The sequence below is a fragment of the Scaptodrosophila lebanonensis genome, unplaced genomic scaffold (assembly GCF_003285725.1).
Source record: "Scaptodrosophila lebanonensis strain 11010-0011.00,11010-0021.00 unplaced genomic scaffold, SlebRS2 tig00001410-arrow-pilon, whole genome shotgun sequence".
Classification (NCBI taxonomy): Eukaryota; Metazoa; Arthropoda; class Insecta; order Diptera; family Drosophilidae; genus Scaptodrosophila; species Scaptodrosophila lebanonensis.
Window position 1 is genome coordinate 3,877,011 of NW_022060738.1, and position 27,031 is coordinate 3,904,041.

The 27,031-nt window shown below is 39.7% G+C and overlaps 6 protein-coding genes and 1 pseudogene across 13 annotated transcripts; 3 read left to right on the forward strand and 4 right to left on the reverse strand.

Moving 5' to 3' along the window:
- The first annotated feature begins 52 nt into the window (after nucleotides 1–52).
- Nucleotides 53–1,612, forward strand: LOC115630410. Of its 2 annotated transcripts, none has more exons than XM_030526946.1 (2): nucleotides 53–353; nucleotides 666–1,612. In XM_030526946.1, exons 1-2 carry the CDS (start codon nucleotides 245–247, stop codon nucleotides 1,433–1,435), a joined length of 879 nt encoding a protein of 292 aa, XP_030382806.1. In that variant the 5' UTR covers nucleotides 53–244; the 3' UTR covers nucleotides 1,436–1,612. The 2 variants fall into 2 exon arrangements, with proteins under 2 accessions (XP_030382806.1, XP_030382805.1); XM_030526945.1 differs by having other exon boundaries at nucleotides 54–353; nucleotides 660–1,611.
- LOC115630414 lies at nucleotides 1,612–4,505 on the reverse strand (annotated as a pseudogene).
- Nucleotides 4,506–4,616: 111 nt separating this feature from the next.
- Nucleotides 4,617–5,262, reverse strand: LOC115630705 (39S ribosomal protein L27, mitochondrial-like). Its single transcript, XM_030527358.1, has 3 exons — nucleotides 5,141–5,262; nucleotides 4,917–5,080; nucleotides 4,617–4,850 (listed from the first exon to the last, which is right to left on the reverse strand). The coding sequence occupies exons 1-3, from the start codon at nucleotides 5,202–5,204 to the stop codon at nucleotides 4,647–4,649; spliced, it is 432 nt and encodes a 143-aa protein (XP_030383218.1). The 5' UTR covers nucleotides 5,205–5,262; the 3' UTR covers nucleotides 4,617–4,646.
- A 57-nt stretch (nucleotides 5,263–5,319) lies between these two features.
- Nucleotides 5,320–9,551, forward strand: LOC115630514. 2 transcript variants are annotated; one of them, XM_030527116.1, is made up of 3 exons: nucleotides 5,320–5,733; nucleotides 6,045–6,852; nucleotides 9,453–9,551. In XM_030527116.1, the coding sequence occupies exons 1-2, from the start codon at nucleotides 5,397–5,399 to the stop codon at nucleotides 6,818–6,820; spliced, it is 1,113 nt and encodes a 370-aa protein (XP_030382976.1). In that variant the 5' UTR covers nucleotides 5,320–5,396; the 3' UTR covers nucleotides 6,821–6,852; nucleotides 9,453–9,551. The 2 variants fall into 2 exon arrangements, with proteins under 2 accessions (XP_030382976.1, XP_030382975.1); XM_030527115.1 differs by lacking the exon at nucleotides 9,453–9,551 and having other exon boundaries at nucleotides 6,045–7,024.
- On the reverse strand, nucleotides 6,877–8,819 carry LOC115630513. The gene is made up of 2 exons (XM_030527114.1): nucleotides 8,631–8,819; nucleotides 6,877–8,556 (listed from the first exon to the last, which is right to left on the reverse strand). The coding sequence occupies exons 1-2, from the start codon at nucleotides 8,784–8,786 to the stop codon at nucleotides 7,069–7,071; spliced, it is 1,644 nt and encodes a 547-aa protein (XP_030382974.1). The 5' UTR covers nucleotides 8,787–8,819; the 3' UTR covers nucleotides 6,877–7,068.
- A 331-nt stretch (nucleotides 9,552–9,882) lies between the features above and the next one.
- Nucleotides 9,883–12,720, forward strand: LOC115630457 (polyphosphoinositide phosphatase). Its single transcript, XM_030527023.1, has 3 exons — nucleotides 9,883–10,009; nucleotides 10,069–11,695; nucleotides 11,758–12,720. Exons 1-3 carry the CDS (start codon nucleotides 9,929–9,931, stop codon nucleotides 12,639–12,641), a joined length of 2,592 nt encoding a protein of 863 aa, XP_030382883.1. The 5' UTR covers nucleotides 9,883–9,928; the 3' UTR covers nucleotides 12,642–12,720.
- On the reverse strand, nucleotides 12,637–26,772 carry LOC115630456 (sodium- and chloride-dependent GABA transporter ine). 6 transcript variants are annotated; one of them, XM_030527019.1, is made up of 11 exons: nucleotides 26,755–26,772; nucleotides 24,049–25,067; nucleotides 22,549–22,819; nucleotides 19,639–19,817; nucleotides 18,634–18,768; nucleotides 16,635–16,764; nucleotides 16,471–16,563; nucleotides 15,514–16,123; nucleotides 15,103–15,444; nucleotides 14,859–15,035; nucleotides 12,637–13,050 (listed from the first exon to the last, which is right to left on the reverse strand). In XM_030527019.1, exons 2-11 carry the CDS (start codon nucleotides 24,779–24,781, stop codon nucleotides 12,775–12,777), a joined length of 2,946 nt encoding a protein of 981 aa, XP_030382879.1. In that variant the 5' UTR covers nucleotides 24,782–25,067; nucleotides 26,755–26,772; the 3' UTR covers nucleotides 12,637–12,774. The 6 variants fall into 6 exon arrangements, with proteins under 6 accessions (XP_030382879.1, XP_030382878.1, XP_030382877.1 ...); XM_030527018.1 differs by lacking the exon at nucleotides 26,755–26,772 and adding an exon at nucleotides 26,736–26,754; XM_030527017.1 differs by lacking the exon at nucleotides 26,755–26,772 and having other exon boundaries at nucleotides 24,049–25,859.
- Nucleotides 26,773–27,031: the final 259 nt, after the last annotated feature.

Sequence of the window (27,031 nt, forward strand, 5' to 3'; positions counted from 1 at the left end):
CTGGTCACAAGTACGGTTTGTTTTGCGCCGGCTTTTAAAGATTTTTTTTTGGCTGAAATGAGTGACAATTCTTCAAGTACTACAGTCAAATTGGAGGATAACTTTTTGCGCCAGAAAGTACGGGAGTAAGCGCGTCGGCAACGCCAAGAACTGCGTACAAGTGCTACAGATGCGTTGCGTTTTGGGTTGGGAAAAATAAAGGAAGAAATTAAGGAGATCGAACCCCTCTCAGTTAAGGATGTGAATGGACGATATGTATCGTTTATCTTATGCTTTCCTTCAGGGCAATGAAAACATCAACGCATTTGCTGATAAGCAGGGCGCTGTGCAGGTGCTGGTAAAAGAACTCACAGGTGAGTGCATTTTGCTAAGCAAAACATCCATAATACAATCAAAAAGGGTATGCAATTTAAAGACTACAACTTTTTGACTTCCTGTACAGGCACGTCACAATAAGCTCGGCGGCGATTTTCTGCAATGCCTCATTTGAAGCAGCGCAGTGAAGCTGACAAATGTCGCCACTGATAGAGTGCAGTGATAATCAATTTTTATTCCAAGTTTCGCACGCCAGACGCAGTTCTGCGCTTTAACTCCTTATTGTGACGTTATGTCTAAGAACAAGATGAACAAGATAACTATCTCATAATATTTCTTCGCAGGTATAGATCTGACACGTAGATTTGATGCCGCCGAATGCTTTTGCAACTTTTCGTTGGGAGAAGCGCATGTCTGCGAAAAGATTGCCACATTGGCAGGTACCTATCTGGTCACTTATATGGACATCAAAGAGCCTCGCTTGAAACGTAGCTGTCTATGGACATTGGCCAATATTTTGTCTACAAGCAACAAAGCGACCACGACCCTGCTTCAGATGCAGCTTGTGCCAAAGCTCTGGAAGTTATATACTGCACCTGCCGATGATCTGAATGTTTATCAAGAAGATGCTGCCATTTGCTTATATCTGATAGCGACATCTGCTGCTGATTTGCTAAGTTCCGAGGACCGTCGCTATATTGCTGAGCACGTGCATGAGAAGTGTGCCTCCGGACCGGCATCTGAATATTACATGCACATCATATTTCAAACGGAAATTTTGAGACTGGAGCAAGAATTGTGCTTGCGAAATTCTAAAAACCTGTTGAGTTTTGTAGAGACGTGTCTGCAGGGCGATTTTAAGACTCCAACAGAAAAGTTTAAAGTTATTTATGCTGTACGTGTATTTACCAACATTGTGGCCACATTTACATGCATTGACAATGCTAAGTTAATTAAGAATTTAGTGGAAACATTGAAAAGGCTCTTTGCTTTACAAGATGAAAGTTTAACGATGGATTTATTGCGCTTGGTTAAAAATATAATGAATTTACAGCAATCGGACAAATTGCTGGACCATTTGCAAGTCCATGCCTTCGGCTCAATGCAACTATATATTTAAACCTATGTGTATAAAACTACAATTTTTGCTTGGTGAGTTGTATTTTTTTCTTTTATTCGTATGATAACGATTTAGTTGCCATTGATTGAATATGTTGCATACATGCAGACGAGCAAAAACTACAAATGAACAATTGAAAAGGTATACATACATACGTTCACAAACACATGAAGTGATAGAGACTTAAACCTAAACATACATAAATTAAAAATGGAATAATTGAGTATATAAGTTAAAAATGAGTTCAAAGAGTGCGATAATGCGGCGACGCTTAGAGTCATCCACTCCGTCTATTGAGGATTGCGCATCTATAGCATTTGGTGTCACAACTCGGCGCGACAGCTCATTTTCCTCATCACTTGAGCTAGCAGGAAGGTAATCGTCCTCATCCCCGGTTTCATTGCCACTGCCAGCACTGGTTGTTGGCAGGTCCAGGCCATTGTCGTTGCCCTTCTTGACTCGCGCTCCCGCGTTGCGATCCTTGTCGAAGAGTACATTTAGATATTGTATACGCTGTTCGCAATTGCCTATCGGCAGCTGTCTGGTTGAGTAGCTGTTTGTGCACCTTGTCGGCGGGCTCTAGTTTGGCACGGCTATTATTGAGTAATAAATTATGCACCGGTCTCTGCTCCACAGTCTTCGGCAGTAAACAGAACATTCTCCTTGTCCACATTATTATCACCTTCGACGTTTACCGACTTTTTTGGTAGAGTTCAGCTAACTTAAAACTAAGGGCATTTTTTACGCTTTGTTCGCGAATATAACGGGGAAGTCCATCGTCTGGGGAGTTCTAAGGGCGATGACACAATGTTTCCTTTGTTATACATATATGTAAATCTGTCTTACTTTCAGTCCTGATGTCTCCTCTAGCAGTAGACCAATTTTATTTTGCCAATTTAAAAATTCGTTGAATACCGCATTCAGAATTGTGGGAATTTTAGCGTTTCAGATGAGGAATCTGCAAAAACAAGAAGCTTTTAATGCTTATTATAATTGAAGCAGTTTTTGGAAACACACCTTAACTTAGGCTCTCAGCAAGCAGGCACCACCGGCCTTCTTAATCTTGTCTTCAGCTTTCTTGGAGAAGTACTTGGCCTTAACAATGATGGGACGAGCGGGCAAGTGGCCACGGCCCAACAGTTTGTAATAGCCCTGATTTAACAAAAAAGAAGACATATTATTAGAACTTTTCGAGTTATAGTAAAAATGAATTTAGGTTTTTGTTTTCTAGTATTCTTAATCTGAAAGGCTTTTCTCTACACGAGGAGAGCAATGTACAATTGCATTCAGTCCGCCCGACGCCTTGTGGAATCTCTTCATGTTAAGAATACGTATCTAACAAGAAGCCTACAATATTTAAGTGAACTTACGAACTGCACCAAATCAATAACTGGCGCCTTCGTGCTGTTTCCTTCTCCAGCTCGGCGAGCTTTTCTGCTCCGACCAGAGACCACAGTTGACCAATTTTTTTTTTGCCAATTTAAAAATTCGTTGGATCCCGCATGCAGAAATGTGGGAATTTTAGCGTTTCAGGTGAGGAATTTGCAAAAACAAGAAGCTTTTAACTTAGGCTCTCAGCAAGCAGACACCACCGGCCTACTTAATCTTGTCTTCAGCTTTTTTGGAGAAGTACTTGGCCTTAACAATGATGGGATGAGCGGGCAAGTGGCCACGGCCCAACAGTTTGTAATAGCCCTGATTTAAAGAAAAAGAATACATTAGAAGTTTTCGAGTTATAGTAAAAATTAATTTAGGTATTTGTTTTCTAGTATTCTTAATCTGAAAGGCTTTCTCTACACGAGGAGAGCAATGTACAATTGCATTCAGTCCGCCCGACGCCTTGTGGAATCTCTTCATGTTAAGAATACGTATCTAACAAGAAGCCTACAATATTTAAGTGAACTTACGAACTTCACCAAATCAATAACTGGCGCCTTCGTGCTGTTTTCCTTCTCCAGCTCGGCGAGCTTTTCTGCTCCGACCAGAGACCACAGTTGACCAACTTTTTTTTTTGCCAATTTAAAAATTCGTTGGATCCCGCATGCAGAAATGTGGGAATTTTAGCGTTTCAGATGAGGAATTTGCAAAAACAAGAAGCTTTTAACTTAGGCTCTCAGCAAGCAGACACCACCGGCCGAAGTACTTGGCTTTAACAATGATGGGACGAGCGGGCAAGTGGCCACGGCCCAACAGTTTGTAATAGCCCTGATTTAACAAAAAAGAAGACATATTATTAGAACTTTTCGAGTTATAGTAAAAATGAATTTAGGTTTTTGTTTTCTAGTATTCTTAATCTGAAAGGCTTTTCTCTACACGAGGAGAGCAATGTACAATTGCGTTCAGTTCGCCCGTCGCCTTGTGGAATCTCTTCATGTTAAGAATACGTAACTAACAAGAAGCGTACAATATTTAAGTGAACTTACAAACTGCACCAAATCAATAACTGGCGCCTTCGTGCTCTTTTCCTTCTCCAGATCGGCGAGCTTTTCGGCTCCGACCAAAGACCGCAGTTTGTCCAAATTTATTTCGGGCCTGAACTTGTGGTGACGACTTAAGTGGAAATTTTTGCGGTGTCGTTGTCGAAATTGATGCGGTGGTGGTGCATGCCACCAGCATTACCACGACCTCCAGGATGCTTGCGGTGCTTGCCAATGCGACCATGGCCATGACTAACGTGACCACGCAGCTTCCTGGTCTTCTTCCTTTTGATATTCGACTGGAAATAGAAATGAAAAGGTTTTAATAAAAGTTTTACTGGACACACGTGTATTGGGCACAAGGAGCTACTTTTTGATAACAGCGGCTACAAAAGGCAAACCATGTGGGGAGGTTACATATGTTAGCACGCTGCAGTCGTTTTTTATAGTTTTGCTCACTTTCACAGTTGCATATCATGGCGCGTCTAATATAGGGAGTGCACAGAAGGAATGCTTAAATAAATGTGCTTAACAGTTTCCATATGCACACTTCCACCTTGTTTAAAACAAAATTAAATCACACAACAAACAACGACGTCCACTCACCATCTTCGGATTTTTGGAAAGAAAGAAGTGAGTGAAGTTGGCTGCGTTTACAGTCGACACTGGAAATAGTGTTGCAAATGTGCCTTAAACGTTTTATAGCACTCAACTAGTGCAAGTTGAAGGGCTGCACAAATATTTAAATAAAAGGGCAATTTTTTTTATTACTCTAAGTTTATTAATAAAAGCTTTTACACTTCTTCGATCAACTTAAAGCGTTGATGCTGCTTCTCGGGGATGACATTGAAGAATTTCTTATAAATAGTCTGACCATCGCGTCCAGCATAGTTACGCTGAATCCAGGTGTGTTCCCAATTTGGATCGATTTGTTCGCAGGTAACATAAACTTTGCCATGCTCCATTGCAAATAACGTGCCATTACGTCCAAAACCAACCTAATAATATATAATTCAAACATTTACAGTTGAATGCAGGAGATAAAGCAGCAGACATGTACATACATTCAAGCCCGGATGAAAACGCGTTGTTAGCTGCGTGGCTAGTATCGTTCCTTGGGATACAAAGTGGCCATCCTGGACACGCCAGCCGCGGTGCTTCGGTCTTGGGTGACCCTTCTTATTCCGCGTACTTCCACCAGTTTTCTTGCTCGCATTACGTATTGTTGCTTTAACGAACGTAAAATAAATATTAATAAAGATTCCGTCATTTCGGCATCAAATCATACTTATAAGTGGCTGGTCTGCTTTTAGACATTGCAGGGTTAACTTTTGCATTATATTAAAAGACATTTTACTCGTTTTTAATAAAAGTTAAACACAAATTATATTTATGCAATGCGGCTGGAAGTTGAACAGCTGTCGAACAGCTGTATCGCTTGTTGTATTTCATTATCGATAAATTATTTATGTTGTTTTCAACACTACCTGGTCACAAGTACGGTTTGTTTTGCGCCGGCTTTTAAAGATTTTTTTTTGGCTGAAATGAGTGACAATTCTTCAAGTACTACAGTCAAATTGGAGGATAACTTTTTGCGCCAGAAAGTACGGGAGTATGCGCGTCGGCAACGCCAAGAACTGCGTACAAGTGCTACAGATGCGTTGCGTTTTGGGTTGGGAAAAATAAAGGAAGAAATTAAGGAGATCGAACACCTCTCAGTTAAGGATGTGAATGGTTTGGTGGCGCGCATCAAGCGTCGAAAACATGCCACGTCGGACGATATGTATCGTTTATCTTATGCTTTCCTTCAGGGCAATGAAAACATCAACGCATTTGCTGATAAGCAGGGCGCTGTGCAGGTGCTGGTAAAAGAACTCACAGGTGAGTGCATTTTGCTAAGCAAAACATCCATAATACAATCAAAAGGGTAGCAATTTAAAGACTACAACTTTTTGACTTCCTGTACAGGCATGTCACAATAAGCTCGGCGGCGAAGCCAGATTTTTTGCAATGCCTCATTTGAAGCAGGGCAGTGAAGCTGACAAATGTCGCCACTGATAGAGTGCAGTGATAATCAATTTTTATTCCAAGTTTCGCACGCCAGACGCAGTTCTGCGCTTTAACTCCTTATTGTGACGTTATGTCTAAGAACAAGATGAACAAGATAACTATCTCATAATATTTCTTCGCAGGTACAGATCTGACACGTAGATTTGATGCCGCCGAATGCTTTTGCAACTTTTCGTTGGGAGAAGCGCATGTCTGCGAAAAGATTGCCACATTGGCAGGTACCTATCTGGTCACTTATATGGACATCAAAGAGCCTCGCTTGAAACGTAGCTGTCTATGGACATTGGCCAATATTTTGTCTACAAGCAACAAAGCGACCACGACCCTGCTTCAGATGCAGCTTGTGCCAAAGCTCTGGAAGTTATATACTGCACCTGCCGATGATCTGAATGTTTATCAAGAAGATGCTGCCATTTGCTTATATCTGATAGCGACATCTGCTGCTGATTTGCTAAGTTCCGAGGACCGTCGCTATATTGCTGAGCACGTGCATGAGAAGTGTGCCTCCGGACCGGCATCTGAATATTACATGTACATCATATTTCAAACGGAAATTTTGAGACTGGAGCAAGAATTGTGCTTGCGAAATTCTAAAAACCTGTTGAGTTTTGTAGAGACGTGTCTGCAGGGCGATTTTAAGACTCCAACAGAAAAGTTTAAAGTTATTTATGCTGTACGTGTATTTACCAACATTGTGGCCACATTTACATGCATTGACAATGCTAAGTTAATTAAGAATTTAGTGGAAACATTGAACAGGCTCTTTGCTTTACAAGATGAAAGTTTAACGATGGATTTATTGCGCTTGGTTAAAAATATAATGAATTTACAGCAATCGGACAAATTGCTGGACCATTTGCAAGTCCATGCCTTCGGCTCAATGCAACTATATATTTAAACCTATGTGTATAAAACTACAATTTTTGCTTGGTGAGTTGTATTTTTTTCTTTTATTCGTATGATAACGATTTAGTTGCCATTGATTGAATATGTTGCATACATGCAGACGAGCAAAAACTACAAATGAACAATTGAAAAGGTATACATACATACGTTCACAAACACATGAAGTGATAGACTTAAACCTAAACATACATAAATTAAAAATGGAATAATTGAGTATATAAGTTAAAAATGAGTTGTGGTTTATATGTCATCTTCAAAGAGTGCGATAATGCGGCGACGCTGAGAGTCATCCACTGCGTCTATTGAGGATTGCGCATCTATAGCATTTGGTGTGACAACGTTGTGTCCATTATGATGCATTACATTGTGTACCTCCAATTCGGAGACTGAGTCAAAGCTTAAATTACACTGGCCACAACGCGCCGAGAAGGGTATCGTTGTGGTATTTTTGAGGCTTGTGGGCGTGGCTGGCAGATATGGTAGTTGTGGCTGCTGTTCATTCGTTACGGGTGGGACACCGGCTCGTTGCAACTTCTCAAGGAACGTAGCACGCTCCAAGGCGTTATTTTGGGTTGGCGTGGGTCGTTGTAGAGACTTAAGGGCAGTGCCGCGTATGGGAATTGGTTTCTTGACTACAGGCGTGGACTGAGAGCTGCGACTCGCGGAACGCTCGATGGCATACAGCACATTGTTTTCGGCTGTTATCGGCGTCAAGGAGCCTCTCAAACGGACCGGGAAGTCAAAAGGGTCGGATTCATCAGCCCACTTTAGGATATTGCTGGTAGTCTGATGTGTTTCTTCTTCAGCTTCTGATGCTGCTGATTTTTCGTGACCATTGCCATTCGATGCTACCTTTACTTGATTCAGTTTCTCCGCAAGTAGCGTGTCAATAGAATGTTCCTGCAGCCATGTGCAAGTCTTGTGCAGTGAAAAAATCATGCGTCTGATAAATTCGTGTGGTGAGACCATTTTCTGGCGTCTAATTTCCAATAATTTATTCACCTCGGCTACAAAAATTAAAAACTGATGCTCCACACAGTTCTCTATGTGTGTTTTATATGAGTCCTCAAACATAAAACGTTTCGAGCATGCCGGACACTTTCGTTCCTTCCAATTTGGCTGGGGTATGTTTACCTTGATATCCCGCATACCCGCGTTTTCCATAGGGTCGTCCTCCTTAAAATTAGTCTCGCTATAGTTGTAGCAGTTCTTATGTCGGCGCGACAGCTCATTTTCCTCATCACTTGAGCTAGCAGGAAGGTAATCGTCCTCATCCCCGGTTCCATTGCCACTGCCAGCACTGGTCGTTGGCAGGTCCAGGCACTTGCCGTTGCCCTTCTTGACTCGCGCTCCCGCGTTGCGATCCTTGTCGAAGAGTACATTTAGATATTGTATACGCTGTTCGCAATTGCCTATCGGCAGCTCAGTCTGGTTGAGTAGCTGTTTGTGCACCTTGTCGGCGGGATCTAGTTTGGCACGGCTATTATTGAGTAATAAATTATGCACCGGTCTCTGCTCCACATAGCGCAAGTCTTCGGCAGTAAACAGAACATTCTCCTTGTCCACATTATTATCATCTTCGACGTTTGGCGACTTTTGTTGGTAGAGTTCAGCTAACTTAAGACTAAGGGCATTTTTTATGCTTTGTTCGCGAAAAGTTACGGCGTGTTTTAAATATGAAATACAGGGTGCGCAAATATAGCGGGGAAGTCCATCGTCTGGGGAGTTCTAAGGGCGATGACACAATGTTTCCTTTGTTATACATATGCATATACATATATAGATATGTAAATCTGTCTTACTTTCAGTCCTGTTGTCTCCTCTAGCAGTAGACCAATTTTTTTTTGCCAATTTAAAAATTCGTTGGATCCCGCATGCAGAAATGTGGGAATTTTGGCGAAAATATCGTAGTCAGCGGGGCCACTGCATATACGGCAGATATTGCCCCACGTCGTCATGGTTTAAATATAAAATAATGCACTATGCGAGGCTTAAGTTACGTTAAAGCACAAAATGCACAGACCGACCCCACTCTTTATGCGACGCCCTTAACTTATTTAGCAATAAAAGTCCGGCAACGCTTTCAAAAACACTGATCAGCTGTTAAATTGTATACATACATGCATATGTAAATATATCAGCGGGGGTGTGAAAACAATCATAGTTGAAATTGCATGATAGTCTGGCAGCGCTAGATATGTATATTCTTCTTGCTAAAATAATTAAAAATGTTGTAGCTTACTAAAAACTACAAAACTACTTTTAAGCAAACTTATTTTCACGTAATTTGAGGAGGACGATTTCTATGTATTTATTTTACAAACCCATCGTAACTTTTTCTTTATAACATTTTATTAAGTTTCTTGATGGTCTTAAAACTTTAGGAGTAGTAAAAAGAAGTTGAGTATTGAACGATATCATCTATAAATATAAGAGAATCAATAATAATAATAAGTGCCAAGCTACTAGTATCGGTTTTTTCCGGAGCAGTAAGTACAAGCAATACTTTTTTCACTTCTAGTTATATCGCTTTTAGTTTTTGAACTACAAAAATAATATTGATGAGATAATATAATATTTTAATTTCAATTTGAATTTTATATGTTTTATTTATTTTAATTCAGAAATCTATTCCAAACAATCAAAAGTATTCGTCTTATATAAAAGTAAAACATCTTTTTTGGGTCAATTATATTCAAATTTTGTGACATATTTACAAGGGCGTACGCAGAAAAAAATTTTTACATATGTACATATGTATGTATAAATTCGACCACACGTTCATTATTATGACGCACTATTTCGCCTTAAGATGGATCTGCGTTGGATTTGTTGAAGTTTTTTCATCGATCATATGCATAAATTATTTTTTAAATGCATCGGGCATTATTTAATCAAAATTTTAATTTTTTGGACCCCCCCTTTGGTAAAAGCTGACTACGCCCTTGCATATTTAAAACAAATAATATATAATGGACACCAATTCGTTAGTTTATCAATGTGCGTATAGTCTGGCAGCGCTGTCGTACACATTAGTCAGCTGGCAAATAAAAAACATAAACATAAGCTGTGGGTGGATGTATGTGGGTGTGTTACAAATATGAATAATGATAATCCAAATGTTATATTTAGCCCCCTGATAAGTGCCATACAAAAGGTTGTTCTTTATGAGACGCGCCAGGTGAGTCGTAAGGGCTATGTCGCAATGATCAGCTTAATTTTCTTGTTATTTCATGCCAGCGGCTCTATTTGGTAGGCAGCAACAATCGCGAGACGCGTTTTCGTCTACTTAGCATAGATCGAGTCAATCGAAACAACCATCTCATTATCGAGGAGAACGAGAGAGAGTTTAATAGTCAGGACATACGGCGTTTTGTGGCTGGGCTTCCTAGCTCACCCAAGGTCACCTCAGCCTACGGCGTGTTGGGATTTGTAAGATTTTTGGAGGGATTCTACCTAATATTGGTAACCAAGCGAAAATGCTGCGCTCATATTGGCATGCATCTGGTGTATACCATCAAAGATACTGTAATGGTACGCGTAAATGAGGTGACATCCCAAAAGCCGCCACATCCACACGAGGATCGTTACAAGAAGATGTTTCAGAACATTGACTTACGCAGTAATTTTTACTTTTCATACTCCTACGATCTAACGCGCACGTTGCAGTACAATGAGTCCGCACCGCGCTATGTGGGTGAGTCAGTGAACCTGGACCACGATGAGCCGTTGCCGAATTGGAATAAATTGACTAACAATGTGAATCATGCTAACGAGCGTGTGGACTATGCATTTCGCAGCAGTTCCCGGAAGCGGTTCGTTTGGAATGCCTATCTGCTGCAGCCAATGGAGGACATTATGCGCAAGGATTGGCTACTGGAAGTAACGCACGGCTATGTTAGTCAATCTTCCATTAACGTTTTTGGGAGGCATGTCAATGTATGTCTCATTGCACGCCGCAGTACGCGATTTGCTGGCACCCGTTTCCTCAAGCGAGGGGCCAACTTTCAGGGCGATGTCGCTAACGAAGTGGAAACCGAACAGATTGTCAGCGACGGCCAACGTTTGTGTTCCTTTACGCAGATGCGTGGCTCCATACCGTCACACTGGTCTCAGGACACGAGCAAGATGGTGCCGAAGCCCCAGATACAGCTGGATATATGTGATCCGTACGCACAAACGCCGTCGCGGCATTTTGAACGTTTACTTTTTCACTATGGTTCCCCATTGATTGTATTGAATTTGGTCAAAAAGCGTGAGCGGCGCAAGCATGAGTCAATCATATCTAAGGAGCTCAAGTACAGCATTCGCTATTTGAATCAGTTTTTACCGCCCCAACATCGAATGAAGCACATACACTTCGATATGGCGCGTCAGAGTCGCCAAAGTGGTGGGAATGTCATGGAGAAGTTGGCCGAAATAGCTGAGAGTATTGTGGAACAGACGGGCATGTTTTTCAAGGCACGAGGCAGTGATTTAAGCTTCCAAACTGGCATTGTCCGCACCAATTGCGTTGATTGCCTGGATCGCACCAATTCTGCACAGTTTGCCATTGGAAAGTGCGCACTGGGCCATCAGTTGGATCGTTTGGGCTTCGTGAAATCTGTAAAATTGGAATTTGATTCGGATTGTGTGACTATGCTGGAGAATTTGTATGAAGAGCATGGAGACACCTTGGCCTTACAGTATGGTGGCTCACAGTTGGTTCATCGTATCAAGACCTATCGCAAAACAGCACTTTGGACATCGCAAGGCAGCGATGTAATGCAGACGTTAAGTAGGTACTACAGCAATACGTTCAGTGATACGGAGAAGCAGCATAGCATCAATCTGTTCCTTGGACTTTTCAGGCCAAGCGCTTCAAAATGTAAGTCCATACTGTCGATAAACTCTAGTCGCAAATCGCCATCCATCTTATATCCTTTGCAGTGAGTCAACCACTCTGGGATCTCCAAACAGATTACGATATGCACAACAATGCATTTGGACCGCTCACGCCCAGCAATAATTGTAAACTCATTACGGATTGGGTGCGTCACAAGGTGCGCTCTTGCTTGCCATACGCCTGTTCGGACTCCAACAAGATTGTCAAAGAACTCATTCGCGTACACAGCAACGATTTAGAAACGATCGATGCATACTCCAATTATCATTTGTCATTCAAATGGACCGATCTGAGCGAACATATAGCTTTTGAGATTAGTCAGTTGGCTTTGCGCTACACTACATTTCGCACCAACTATAGTCCATTCCAGCGCCAAATACAAAGTTCGAGCAATGCGCGCCAAAATCCTTCTATGACAGGCCAAAGCTCCACCAGTTCCATGAACAGCAACTCTTCAAGCTCTAGCGAGGCGGAGGACACTTCCAGCGAGGAGGAGCTGAGTGCCAGTTTTCATGAGAAGGAGGCAAATCAATTCGAGCAGAAAACGGAACCTGTGCCATTCAAGTTCGAATCCATACTACCCTCAATGCAAGAGGTTTATGGCTGCAGCATTTCCACGCCATCAAAGCAGAACATGGACATCTACAAGAAATACGTGCAAATGGGTAAACTCTCCAGTGGTGGCTCCCATCCAGCCGTCTTGGCGGTGGCGCAGCGCGATATTGAAAAGGCCAAAATCAAACGTGGCATTATGCTTCAGCCACTGAGTGACTACGGTACGGATTCGTATCTGAGCGTGGTACCGCCGACAGTCGATGCCAAAAGTCTGCGCATCTATGCCGATTACTGTAAGATTCCACGTAACTTCAATACCGTGCCCAAGTTTGAGGAATTTGATGTGCTCTATCACTATGTGCAGAAGCTTTAAAATTATTTGTATTATTATTTATTGAAATTGTGTTATAATTGCTCGCATATTACAACAAATTATTAATTAAAAATTAAAATTTTGCATTTGAACCGAAACTAAAAACTATCTGTGCACGAGCAATAATTGCACTTTAAACCGCTTTCTGCTGCTCTGCAGCTAGCTGTGATTCGTGCTTCGACTGATATGTGTATTCCGTGTGTAATCCGTGCTCGGCAGCCTTGGCAGCATGCATGGGATTGTAACCTGATTTCTGACTGAGCTGCAGGTGCGTAGACTTTGGCTTGTACATCTGCGCAAGCTCCTGCGTCAGCATGTATTGCTCCTGTTCGTGATAATCGTGTTCGCAGTGATGCTCACCGCAGATTTTGCATTCGTAAATATTCGGACGCAGAGCGTTCTTGACGCGCTGTGGAAGAACAACAAGAATTAAATAACTTTTACCAAAAAAATCAATTGTCCCTAACTATTCTGCGCGATTTTTTTCGAGTAAAATAACTAGATATGCTAACTTTATCATATCCCGTTATATCTTGGATTATTTATTACTATCAACACCTGAATCAGTCTACACAATTAATGGATACCGTATAAAAATCCTGAACCCTGTAGCTACTGTTTCTTACAATAAAATCTTTATTACTCCATTGTCATGGACGGAAAATTACATACATACATTCAAGTTTAAAAAAACAACAAACAAATTTTTTAAACTTTTTTTGTTATGGAACCGAGTGGAAAGCATATATCATGTTCCCAGTTTGAATTGATTTGAATATGAAACAAGAGAGAACGTTAAAGTCGAGCAAGCGCGACAGTGAAATACACTGAAATACCCAAAAAACGTCCTGTTTTATAATCGCTATTACCTTTTCAGAATTCACCGATTAAATTCAAATTATTATTACACCAGTTTATAGATTTTATTGCGGACACTCAGGATATTTGAAATGCATACTATATACATATAATAGTAGATAGCTTTTCTCATTCCACAATAGTAGTTAGGTGTAAAATTTTACAAAAGCACGTCAAACAGTTTTTGATTAACGATCAATTCAGATTTTCTACTGATGCTCACTTTTTTCAGAAACCATTTAAAGACAATTTATTCGCTTATTGAATAATAGACACAAATTTCGGCTTAGCTTGATAGCTTGGTCGCCTATAACGGAAAGACATTTAGATACACAGACACACAGATATATAGTAGATGAACATAGAGACTTTCTTTCTAATATCCTGTACCCGAAGGTTAACAAGAAAGGAATGCTAAGGTCGAGCAGGCTCAACTCTTAAATACCCTGTACCACCCCACAAAAAATTAATTAATTAATTAAATTAAATTAATTAACTAAATTAAATATAAAATATTCCATACATGCATACATACAAGTACATTTACATCAGATTTGTACATCAGTACTTGTACATATGTATGTATGTATGTGTGCATTGGGCCTGGTTATATGGCTATAACTTTCTTTCTGATCAACCTATCATAATGAAACTTGGTATACGGATATATAATCACTAACTAGTTCAAAATTCTAAGAATTACGGGAGTTATAGAATATCTTGAATAGGGGGGAGTGGGGGGGGTGCATCGGGAAAAATGAACAAACTCGTCCTTTCTCGGGCTCAGGAGAATCTGTATACCAAGTTTGGTTATTCTAGCTCTTATACTTTCTGAGATCCTTGCGTTCATACAGACAGACAGACGGACATGGCTATATCGACTCGGCTTGTCATGCTGGTCAAGAATATATAAACTTTGTGGGGTCTACCACGCCTCCTTCTGTGTGTTCCATGTACACTCGCACAAAACTAATATACCCTTTTACCCTTTGGGTACAGGGTATAAAAAGGGTATATTAAGCTTGTGCAGTGTACTATATGTAAGAGCCGAAACGAGTCATTAAAATTTAAAAATTTGAGTGTGAAAAGCTATGCGCGATCTGCTCACAGCACAATCGGTAAGAGCTAGGTAATTGAAACGATACATCCTGTTTGGGCCAACTTATTTTAAATCTTAATACAAATTCTAAAATTGTGTTTTAATACCTCTCGATCGACATAAATATAAAAAAAGTAGTATTTTTTCTGTAATGGTATAACTCTATAGGCAGAAATAGCTTGTTTTCTGATAATTGACGCATAATATATTCCCCTAAAAATATCGAAATATGTTGATAAATGGTATGGAAATATAGTTACCTCCCAGAAAGTGTTGCCGCTCGCCCGAGCAAAATTGATTAGTCCATAACCTGGTATGCATATTAAGGATAATGATGCAAACATCCACCCAATGCCATAAGCCCAATCAGGGTATGTGTAGCGACCATTGTGGTACGTAGGTTCATGGTAGTTTATCAAACTCAACACCCAAATTGCCTGCAATTTACATAAAAAATATATAACATTATAAATTGCTCATGCGTTGGAACTATGGAACACCTACGAAGAGTAAACAGGGCCCCAGCACTAACCAGCAGGACTTCAGGTAGAAGGAGGGTGCCTTTCCGGTCATTTGTTTAACATTCTTCGACAATCGGTCAGTGCCATAGAACCAGGCAATAGCTATCATCTGACAGAAAGCGAGAAACATAATTGTGACAGAGGCGGCGTAGTGGTCCATTAGCTGGAAATAGTATATGCCTCCCTGTATGATATTTGGCAGACCAAAGAGACACGAGATAACGCAGACAAAGAGAACTACGATTTCATGATAGCCCAAATGACGTTTGATCCAGCGCGGAAAACCATCTTGTATGGAGGTGACCACAACTTCGACTATGGCAAACTGTGAAGGGAATGAATGATAAGTGGTAGATCGGTTTCAAACTCTTAGCTTTCACATTCGTATGCTTACCTGCGAATTAAGGCCTAAACACAAGAGCATAAAGAAGAACATTACTGCCCAAAGCTGTGCATATGGCATCTTGGCCATGGCTTGTGGATAGACAACGAAAATCATGCCCGGCCCATCACCAATCACATCGCGCACATTTGTATTTTGCTCCAGAGCAAGATTTCCCAGAGTCGAGAATGCAAATATTCCCACAAGTAAGCTGGTGATCATGTTAACTGCGCTCACCGCCACCGTGTCTCGAAGAATATTGTTGTTGTACTTGTTGTAGCTGGCAAAAGAGATCATCGATCCGAAGGTGATGCCAAGAGAATTGAAGTTCTGGGATGCAGCATTGATCCAGACATTGGCATTTTTTAGCTCTGACCAGTTGGGTCGGAAGAAGAATCGCAGGCCTTCGGCAGCGCCATCCAATGTCACTGCGCGACCCATGAGTATGATGATGAGCACAAAAGGAAAGGTGGCTGTGAAATATCGCACCTTTGCCGAGGATTTAATTGACTTCCAAGTGGCAAAATAGACCATTAACCAGGCACATATCAGGCAGGCGAAAAGCTCCCAACGCATCTGGCCAGGAAACTCAAGACCCGGGCTTATCTGCAGCACTTTATTTCTGTGTGAAGAAAAAGTGATAAACTGCTTACTAAAACATGTTTACCATGACTAGGAAAAAATAACCTAGATCCGATTTATTCTGAGTGATTGTTCCACAGGATTTTCCAAGGATATGCGACATATCTAAGAGTATTTATCCGGTGGAGAAAGTCTACGAGTGGGGACTAGAAAGTGCTTACCAAAGCTTAGTGGTTAAACGAGTTAACGTTTTAATGCATAGTTGGACGGACGATATAGCAAGTTCACTTTGTTAAGACTTTCCCCAATACGCTCTAAATTAATATACATTAAATCAGGCGAAAACAGCTGGAGAAGATTCTTATCTAGGAATTCGGAGTTACTCACTCAAAAAACTCCTCGGATGGGGTGCGTGACGTGTCCGGCGCACTAGCATTGTTCCCTCGAGGCTGTGGGACCCAACAGTCCGGCGTGTTCCATCTGGAAAACCACAAGTTGGAGCGGCACTAAATTATGTGTAGATAGATTGGTAGTCACTTTATATAGCACACCTGTTGTTGCAATCAATCCAGGGCATGTCCGTTTTGAACGATGTGAAGAAATAGTAAATTGAATAACCTATAATGACGCTATAGTAGGTGGACATGAGAAACGAGACAACTACACTGGCCAGTCCAGCTCCTGTATAAACGAGACAATAAGCATTTCGTTAGAGTGCTGTGCATTTTCAATTCCATCTAATTAGCCTGGTATGGGGTATACGAGTATTTTAAATCACAATCACTTGTCTAGACCGCCGCTTATTAACATAATTGAACATGTGCCATATTTTATATCATTGCACCAAATAAAACGATTTGAAACCTGGCTAAATGGCTTACTGCCTATTAATATTTATAAGTTTTGGTTTGCATTGAGCGTGGGCGTGCCTTTGTCTGTTTACAAAATATTTATTGTAATTAAGGTTGTTTGGCGAATAGATGCGAGAAAAGGGGCAGGTGTGGGAGGCGAATACTCTACGTAAGCCGTTTCTATCCAGCGCATGTGGCTTACACACACACATACACATACATGTGCACAACAATGACACTTACAATTAGCATATAGTCGTATATATATCGCTTCGTTCATACTTACAAAAGTATGAAAATTACAAGCGCTTTAGTTTCACATTTCCGTAAGTGGGCCGATTCCAATGGAGGGCTAGGCTATAGAAGATCGCGGCATTAGCAAGGCTGTTGCCTTATATAAGCTAAAAACCCATCATAATGTTAGCAATTTTTTGTGTGTGAGTGTGTTTGTTCTTAGGCTCCCACCTTGATAATGAACTTCATGGGGAGGCCTGTGCATTGAATTTCAAAGCAGCGCTGATTCGTTGTCATGGTACATGGCTAACCCTTTGTGTTTTGTTTAACTCACTACGTGTTTAGTTTGTCGGCATGACGTAGTCGTAGCTAGAAGCCGTGTTTATATCTGTGCACATTGTTGGGCAGAGTGACGTAATACGTCACATTTGCAATAGGTAGTGAGATCTATAATGGCAAAAGCTAATGGGCTACTAACAATATTTATAAAGTTTTGTTTCCCCAATTTTCCCAATACGCTAACATATACATACGATATACGATAGATATTAAATGTTTGGCAGAGGAGAAGAAAAAAGAGTAGTCACGAGTTGGTCTATTGTCTAGTTTTCAGGATGCTGTGCAAACTATCTGCTCTAATTTCTATAAAATCATGTTTTTATTTTAAGCACGGAGCAATGTAATAAGGATACAATTAAGCACGAGTAAATGACAGTTCTTAAAGATACATTTTGACAAACCGTGCTCAATTCCTATAATACCAATATAAATTTAAAAAAAATTAAAATATAGCACTTATATATATTTTCAATACATAATTCTCATTTGCATTAAAATAATCACTCAAAAGCCAAAGGGCTAAGTGTGTACTGAAAAATCTAAATGCCAAATGTTAGAATGCACAAAGGAGGTGTGGCAGACCCCACGTCATAGGTACAATCAGTATAAACAAGTCGAAAATAACAAGGAACACCAAGCTTGGTTTGTAGACATCTCCCATCCATACGCAGAGCAAGTTTATTAAAACCAGGTATAGTACAGCCTCCTTATTTAATGATGAGCCGATCGATCGATGCAGAAATCTCTCTTAGAAGAATCATTTTTTTAACAATTTACATTTAAGAGTTGGCTTTTCATCGATAGATATGGTGTTCGAAATGATTTGTGATATTATTTGGATTACATTTAAATTTTCAAAAATTACTCAAATTTAGTTCTTATTTTTTTATGGAAAATGTACTGAAAAATATAGCTTATAGACGCAGTAAGAAGGACGAACATGTCTCAATCAGCTACTCTTGTTGTGCTATTTAGTAATGAATGAATGGTCCGATATACCTTCGTGTTGGCTTTACAAAAGCAGAAAGAGCTTTTATACCACTCCTACCTTTCGGCTATGGCTTACAATAAAAGGAAAACTATCATTTTTCTCTTAAGCCTCAGCAATATGGTTTTTTGTACTTACCCTTAAATAATGGGCATAGCTGACCCAGGGCGCCAATGGGACCTCGTCCAGTGTACTGTCCCACAGATAGTTCCATAAAAAGCAATGGTATGCTGCATATGAAAAGTATTATGCAATAAGGTACTAGAAAAACACCTGAAAATGCCAAATGACAAAATGACAGTAAGCTAAGTAGCTAAACAGCTAAGTAAACAAATTAAATTAATTATAAATATTTACCATAAGTACACACACATGTGTACAAGTATGTATGTTCTTATGTATAACATGAGTGGGTAGGTGCGACTGAAAATTGCGAATTATATGAAACGGTAGACAAAAGCTAGCTATGGGTCATTAGAAGCGAGTGTGCTAGTTGGAGACAGAAACAGTCGATCTGCTCATTAAATGGGCTCGAGAAATGTAAATGCGGCATCCAGACTGAACGTGCAAATAAAGATGGACGGGGATCGTAAGTAGCTCGCGTGATATAGTCGCTATACTTGTATAGCATAGACATACAGGGGTACAGCCAGATAAGATGCCGTCAGAGTAGAGCCAAGAAGATGACAGTGACCGCTTTATTTTGTCGCTGGCGTCGCGTCTTCGTTATCGTCAATTTTTCATACAAACTTTTGCGTTTAGCTTAAACAAATTTTAATTTATGGTTTTAAGCACTTTAGCGGAAATGTCGTATAAAGCGAGAATTTCTACAACTATGTATAACTGTTGATGTAGTTCGTGCTCTTGCTGTTGTTGTTCTGTGTGCTCAGAGTCGCATGAAATCAAAGGTTTTGCCTCATACGTATACATACATATACTATAAATATTAATGTTCTACCTACCTAATACATGTGTGTACTTGTATTTTAAGCAAACACTAAAAGCAAATACTAAAGCCGAACTCAAATGAACGTTAAAACTCAGTTTCCTTTCCATACATACATACAAGTAGTACTTATGTACTAGACACATTCTGTTAACATTAAAAAATATTTAATATATGTATATCTGTTGCTTACTTACCACCACCACTTTTGTAGCACATGTAGGGAAATCGCCAGACATTGCCCAGACCCACTGAATAACCGATGCAGGCCAAGACGAATTGCATTTTATTTGCCCAATGCTGCTGGCGTGGTTTTAAATTGGCAGCCTCGTCCGACATGTCCATATAGCTGTCATCGTCATCGAGACCGAGGGGCCTAAAGGCAGAAGGGGGAACAACATTATAATATAAGTAGTTCTCTCTCTCCCTCTCTCTGTCTACACTTTATAGAAAGGTAGCGATGCGCGACTAATAGTTGCCAACACTCTCGAATGTTGCATTGTTCGAATTGTAACTAAATGAAAACAAATAAACTATGAATGTGTCGGCAGCTCTATTATTTTTATTTTAGATGACACTGCTGCCATTTACTGATTATAGTAATCATGGATAACGATGTGCAACAATGGGATGACAAAGCGGCAAAGTGTCGATGCAAAGCCAATTATGCTAGACTTCTGGGCTCTGCTGCTAATAACTACGTATAATTAGATTACAATGTAAAAATTTGGAGCATTAAGTTCGTGAAAGCTCTTATCGGATTTTAATAATCTAATCATATGGAGGTATAAGTATTGGAGTTTTTTTTAAAGTTGTGTGTTACTTTGTACTCAGATTAATTTAGAATTACAAATATTTGCGACTTTAATTTTCTTTATAAACTTCAATTAATAAACATCTAAAAAAAGAATAGGAATATAACATTTAGAGATTCCTAGAAATACAAAATGGCTTTACGGAAGTGCAACAAATAATTTAAAACGTACGCTTTCTTGGATCAAGATGATTGTAGATACCAAATTTGAACTATATGGACAGGTAAAATTTTAAGCAAAGTAGGTAAAAAGCAGGTAAAATAAATCAAAAACAACTGTATTAATTTGTCTATTTCAAGAATTAAAGGTGCATCCATATCAATTTTGGTAACTCTTATAAAAACACACAAATTTCAGACAAATTAAGCATTTGGCATTTACACAATTAATATTTGTTTAGCTCCATGTAGTTGCAGATGTTTGTACCCTTAAATAAGCCACTACTTTTAGGGTATGCACTGGGACGATTTAGAAGTGCGAAGTGAAATTAGAATTCGTTTTCTGTTTCCGAATTATGTAAATAAAATTTTTTATATGCTATCATTAAGATTCGAAAAAATAAATAAAACTTGAAAATGAAAGAAGCAATGGTTCCGCGGTTAATATAATATATAGTAGGTGTAAGACTTTCTTAGCTTGAATTATCACTGGGAAGTCATAATCTGATACTGATGTTCGTTAAAGTCTATCTCTTCCGATTTCCTGTAGGGTTTTATGATAAGATATGTTTTTCTGTAAATTCCTTTGCAGAAGATTATAATAGTTCCTTTAAATCATTGCACTTGTGATAATACTATCTAGTCTAGGTAGGTATGTTTCCAACTGGCGCTCGCCATGGTAATTAAAAGAGTATACACATGGTGATGTTGGTCTACGCGTGCCACATTTATTTATACTTAAGTACCAGGGAATGTAATGCTATAATAAAATCGAATGCTAATCAGCCCATTTATTAATTTAAATATTCAATCAGAGTCATGTTGCTAATATTTAAAATAAACACAGCAAATACATACAGCCTTTTAGCTGATATTGAAAACGCACTTGAACTAAATAAATAGCGTGATTAAAGCCTTCATTATGTAACTGAAGATTTGATTGGGAGATGCGGCTTTATATCAATTATACAGTATTGCTTACACTTTAGCCACACGGTTGAAACGACAGGAGTGGTCCGAGTGTCTGGAGGACTCTGCATCTGTTTCTGCACGTTGGGGCATTGTGATATCACTCTAGCGTGGCAGGATACGTCAAAGGGATTATTAGGGTGTATGTATAATTCACGGCTTGGCCATCCCTAATTTGTACTATTGCTTCACACTTGTTCTAAAACGTTCAAGTCGATCCTGGAGACCGGTCGGACGATTCAAACGACTGCGACTGTCGTAGGCTGCGGGCCAACTGGAAACTGTCTGACACTTTTGGTTTTGGGCAAACTTGCGATCGGCAAATACACTTCGTTTAATGGAGCATATTCAAATGCGTTAATTGCTATTGCTAACAATTTTTATTGAACTGCTTAGGGAGCGCTGCTTATAAATAGCCCCCATTTTTTCAAAGCTTTGAAAGCTTTTATTGCAGGTGTAAGTCACGTTTTGTGAATACATCATGTGGTTTATGTTTTCGGCCATTAAAATGGTGTTAAAATTTGTTGTTGACCCAACACGGACATTTGAAGTGGTTTCGATAAAAAAAAGTAAATAGGCAGAGCATTAGCATTATGCTGAGGTGTCACCGGCGCCTATGGTGTCAAAATTTCGAATGCAGAGCGGCTCAGAATAGAAATTAAATAAAATACACAACATTTTAAACGAAGAGTTTAAAAACAATAAAAAATTTTGAGGTGTAACCCAAGTACTGTAAATGGATTGAACATTTTTAATGTTCCTTGTTATTAATATATCACTAGTTTATGGAATATGTAGTAGTACCTTAAACTTGAGAAAACTCTGTATCCAGCTTTTTTGAAACATGAGAAAGCGATATTTGAATTTTCTATGCAATTAACTTTATTACCTTAAGTATATCTATAAAATAGCCTGTTCGTTTTGTCTGGGACCAAACCTTCTTCATATGCAACAAAATAAACTCCAGAATTAACCTTCTAGATCTTTTCAATTATTGAAACTCTAGTCCAAATTTGTATTCATATGTAATAATCTAGCTTAAGTGCTAATCCGAATAAGATTAAAGAATAATTTTCAATTGGAATATTCGATAGTATTATTTGTATCTGATTGCATAGGAACAGGAGAATTTAAAAACGGGAAGTGATGTGATGTTGGTACTTACGGCGGAGTCTGCGGATTGACCATGTCGAATAGCTCATTGGCTGTGGTGGGTACACGTCGTATGACCAACTTTCGTCCATCTGTCGAGCCAATACCAATCGATGCCAGAGAACGCACGGACGTGACATCAGAGTAGATTTGATTGCCGGCCAAATCGTGAAATTGATAGGAACTGCTTGCGCTAAGTGTAGCTTCTGGTTGCATATAGAGGGGGTGATGCGTCTGTAAGCTGGAAGCGACGACTGGACTGGTAATATTGCTATTGCTATAGGCTGTAATTAATCGAAAAACATCATGCTAAAAATCAGTCCAAATTAATCAAGTTGAAGGAAAAGCGGCACTTAAACATTGACTCTAAACACCGACTCTTTCATGCCTTAACTTTTCGCATGAACTAGACAAGGCTCCAAAGTTCTTGGGGGTCATACGGTCCGGACAGAATCAAAGGAAATTTGACTTTTAGAAGGCACAAAAATTCTAAAGTTTTAATGGTTTTAACAGATTCATTTTAAATGCCAACAGTATCAGCAATGTCTCTAGTTGTCAATTGGGGATTTAGGAGCACCAATTTTTTGATTTGTTTAACTTTTTTTTCATCCGTTGATGTTCTGGGGATCGTTTTTAACGCTTTCTTGACCTTCTTCGAACATTCTACGCCATTTATAAACCTGTTTTTGACAAAACCGGAAGCCTTCTGCAACATTTTTAACGTTAAAGCTGCTTCTTGAATAATTTCATTGTTTCAATATCGAAAAACTTACTGTAAAATGTTCACAAAACACAAGCCCACACACATATGTAAGCAACAAAGAAAATGGAATGGAAATTTGACACAGCAGACGGTGACAGGGTTTATCTCAGGATCATATTTGTACGCAGTATTTTGAATAATTATTGCCCTTCTACAAATTTTACATAATTTTCAAGTATGCTCAAAATTCAACATATTGCGTGAAGCCAAGCAGATCAGTCTATCGAAGCAAAATGTTACCTATATGATCTATGGATCTGATCTGAGTTGAAGAGTTGAGAAGCCATATTGCGTTAAGATATAGTAGACGAAGTTACTGACGTATAAAATTCCTCTTCCTAGCCATGACTATTATTATTATTATTATAAAAGTCAATTCATAATTGCAAATTATGAGTTACTTAAATTAATTAAGCTATAGGAGCGGGGGCCTTAAGCTTAAGCCATGACTATTATTTTCAACATTTAAGGTAACCTTAGAGAGAATATATAGTATATGTTCTTCGGTAGCTAGGTACCTAAATGGCATCATGGTGTTCTAGATTGTAGCCTTTCTAACAATATAAGTATAACAATATATTCTTGATCAGCATGATGATGTAAATGAATATAACCGTGTCCAACGGTCCTTTTTTCCGCCTATCATTGGTGATAGCCGATCAGTGATATCAGAGTACTTTTGCGAAAAAATTGGACTGGGATTGGGGAGAAATTTGAAATGCGAACACATTTCACATGAATGTAGCTCACCTGACACTACGGATCGCATGCTGCCGCTGCGGCTGCCGATGCGCGCTGCCATGTTCATCGGTGAATTGGCCATATAATCGCCAGCTGTTGTGGTGGTCGTCGCACAGGAAAGTGTGGCGGGTGTGGGCTTGATGGCGGGTGCGAAATGTGAGCCGATGGAGGCTGTCGTTGCGGTGGTTTCTGCTGTTGATAATGATGGTGGGGCTGTTGCTAACTCACCCTCGTCGCAATCATCAATTGTGAAGGTAACCGTTGTAGTGGATGCGGCTGCTGTGGGCAGGGTATGGGGCGACTGTTGATGCTGTGCCAACTGCAGAGGTTGTATCACTTCCGATGTTGGGCGTGATTTGAGTTTCGCCTGCATTGTGGACGGCTGCTTATGCAGCGCCGCTGCCATGGCGCCCAACGATGTAGTCGATGTGGCTTGCCGAAAAGGCAACCCTCCGGAACCTGCTGCCGCCCCCATCGATTCGCCTGTTGTCGCGCTGGGCGTGGCCGGTATTATTATGAACTTGTGCGTACGCGTCGAAGGTGTGCGAATGAGTCGCGTCTGCTCATCTCCGCTCTCGGCTCCGCTATCATAGAGCTGGCTTTGTCGTGGGTTCAGAGAGCTCTGTCTGCCCAGTTGCGCCAGCGTTGGAGTGGAACGTTTCGTTACAAGGTTCAAGGCGGTTGGCGAGGAGGTGGTTTTGGCCAATTTCGCGCTGCCGCTGGTGTCTTCACTCTCCGCCATTTTGTTCACAATACACTCGGAGTATGTTTCTATTTGACGATGCTGTTCTTATTGTTTCTTTTTTCGTTTCTATGCGTTGCAAAGTTTTGTTTTCGAAGCAACGTTATTTTTGTAGTTGTACTATTTGCCGGCTATATCATAAAATCATGTTGGCTTCTTTTTGTTGTTGCTGTTTGCGCTGGTTTGTAGATGTTGTTTTTGATGTGGTTGTTGTCGGATTTATCATTTTATTGCTCATAATTTGTGGCTGCTGTTGAGGCTGCCGTTTGCTCTGGGGTTCACTTTACTAGTTGCGGTTGTCACATTTTTTAATCACATAAAAAACTTTGAATAACATATTGTTGTCATTGTGATGCCTATTGTTGCTGCTGTGCTTCTAAGCTTTTAGGTCTTCAAAAATTATACAACTATTCATATACTTGTATGTACAAGTATGTATGTATTCTTATTATGCTTAGCCACCAGCAGTGCTTTCTTTTATGCTAGCCAACATTGTCCTCAATTTTCCAAATGTACACACATTTTTATTTGTGGATTTCTCGTGACATTTGTTAATGAAAATAAACAAACGTAGCTTTGGTCCCATTTCAATTTTCTCAGTGTCAAGATAAAAAGCACTTCTCTTCACACCATACTTCACATACGCACACACTTCACTTGACAGATACAAATTGTATCTTATCGGCGACACCAGCATACGTACGGGTATATACGCGTATACAAATACAAGTAGTACCTGGCATTTATTACTCAACTTTCATTTTATAGTTTGAAGTGGAGCTTTCGAATTTTGTTGTTGCCAGTTGCAGACACAATAAACGAGGGAATACAAACAACAAGTCTATGGAGTTGTGCTACGTCATAGTTTTTTCGTGATACATCGTCGCCGGGTATGTTTGGCTTGATGTGCTCCACTGACTCTTCACTGGCTGGGGTTTAAAGGTCATTGAAATGGCAGAGTAAGCGCAAAAAATACGTACATAAATATGTAGATATTCAGAAATAATTAATTAGACAATGTCTTTCATGGCATGCTGTGTGTATGCGTTGTGGGAGGAGGGCGGTGTTTTTGCTGTAAAATTTACAGTGTACATTTTTAATAAGTTGACCACGCGATATGTAAATTAGTGTGAGCTCTATGAAGCCTAATGCCCAACGAATGAGCTAAGCACCGAGTTCCTACACAAAGCAGACTTAAGAAAAAAAATGTATACACATATAATTCATCAATTCAATAAAGAGTGAATAATTACAAAAATCTACTTTTCAATTTTTTTTTATTAAAACAACAAATAGTCGAGCGGGAGGAGATTACATTCATGAAAATAATATTTTTGGGAATTCACCTACTCGCATCATGATAAAACGATAGATGAGGGTACATAAGCATAATTGCCGAGCATTGCCGAGGATATTCGTAGTAAACTGATAAAGTATTTTACCCTTTGCTTAACAAAGTACGAGTAGAAGCAATACTATTTTGCTTGATGTTTGATAGGAATGTTGCAAATTTCATAAATTAGTGTCCATTATGGCGCACATACACACACGCACACACTCATACTTGGATCAGCACGCACACGCATTAATTTATAATCATAACGGCAATTTGCAATAATAATGGTTATTTAATTCATGTTGTCATTTTAAATGCAATTAACACTGCTTTGTTTTTGATTCACGGTTTTCATTTACATCGTGAGCTGATTCTTTGGAAAATCAGCAAGATAACAACCAGAACCAGACATTTGTATATATGTACATATTTATTAAAGCTCGTGATACACCGATAAACGCCTAAATTGAATCGTAGTATTGTAATCGGTGCGATTAGTCAGATTGTATCAATTAAATAGCTTTAACATCGAGACAAAGCGTGTGAGTCGACGCCACAAATAAAACTGTATTAATACTACAACACAAAATTTGCATGCTTAATATTAAGCCAACATACATATTTTAATATAGTATACCACTTAAATATTTGTCTGGATTGTCTTGTAACCGCTCTGAGCGTCCGAACGCGCCCGCTGTCAAATGTCAACTGATCCACATCCACTTTTGCGAATATCGTTTACAGTTGACACCAATGTTGGCGCTCTCTCGCTGCCTCTCAAAGACTCTCTACGATTCGTTGAGAGCGCCGCAGTCAATCCAGCATAGCCCGAGTGCGACGGTTGATAGCAGCAATAGTCCCATAGCGACTACGTCTACACTCGAGTATGTACGTGTATGTATACGAGTATACAA

What these genes read in the sequence shown, in the direction of transcription:
- LOC115630514 (XM_030527116.1), top strand. Translation starts at nt 5,397, where the DNA reads ATGAGTGACAATTCTTCAAGTACTACAGTCAAATTGGAGGATAACTTT. An exon ending in GCTGGTAAAAGAACTCACAG is followed by an intron (nt 5,734 to 6,044) that starts GTGAGTGCATTT and finishes ATTTCTTCGCAG; the next exon opens with GTACAGATCTGACACGTAGA.
- LOC115630410 (XM_030526945.1), top strand. Translation starts at nt 245, where the DNA reads ATGGACGATATGTATCGTTTATCTTATGCTTTCCTTCAGGGCAATGAA. An exon ending in GCTGGTAAAAGAACTCACAG is followed by an intron (nt 354 to 659) that starts GTGAGTGCATTT and finishes ATTTCTTCGCAG; the next exon opens with GTATAGATCTGACACGTAGA.
- LOC115630705 (XM_030527358.1), bottom strand. Translation starts at nt 5,204, where the DNA reads ATGTCTTTTAATATAATGCAAAAGTTAACCCTGCAATGTCTAAAAGCA. An exon ending in AGCAGACCAGCCACTTATAA is followed by an intron (nt 5,081 to 5,140) that starts GTATGATTTGAT and finishes CGTTCGTTAAAG; the next exon opens with CAACAATACGTAATGCGAGC. An exon ending in GTTTTCATCCGGGCTTGAAT is followed by an intron (nt 4,851 to 4,916) that starts GTATGTACATGT and finishes ATATATTATTAG; the next exon opens with GTTGGTTTTGGACGTAATGG.
- LOC115630457 (XM_030527023.1), top strand. Translation starts at nt 9,929, where the DNA reads ATGAATAATGATAATCCAAATGTTATATTTAGCCCCCTGATAAGTGCC. An exon ending in TTCTTTATGAGACGCGCCAG is followed by an intron (nt 10,010 to 10,068) that starts GTGAGTCGTAAG and finishes ATTTCATGCCAG; the next exon opens with CGGCTCTATTTGGTAGGCAG. An exon ending in CAGGCCAAGCGCTTCAAAAT is followed by an intron (nt 11,696 to 11,757) that starts GTAAGTCCATAC and finishes TATCCTTTGCAG; the next exon opens with TGAGTCAACCACTCTGGGAT.
- LOC115630513 (XM_030527114.1), bottom strand. Translation starts at nt 8,786, where the DNA reads ATGACGACGTGGGGCAATATCTGCCGTATATGCAGTGGCCCCGCTGAC. An exon ending in AGGAGACAACAGGACTGAAA is followed by an intron (nt 8,557 to 8,630) that starts GTAAGACAGATT and finishes CATCGCCCTTAG; the next exon opens with AACTCCCCAGACGATGGACT.
- LOC115630456 (XM_030527019.1), bottom strand. Translation starts at nt 24,781, where the DNA reads ATGGCGGAGAGTGAAGACACCAGCGGCAGCGCGAAATTGGCCAAAACC. An exon ending in GTCAATCCGCAGACTCCGCC is followed by an intron (nt 19,818 to 22,548) that starts GTAAGTACCAAC and finishes TTCTGCCTTTAG; the next exon opens with GCCCCTCGGTCTCGATGACG. An exon ending in TGGGGCCCTGTTTACTCTTC is followed by an intron (nt 15,036 to 15,102) that starts GTAGGTGTTCCA and finishes TGTAAATTGCAG; the next exon opens with GCAATTTGGGTGTTGAGTTT.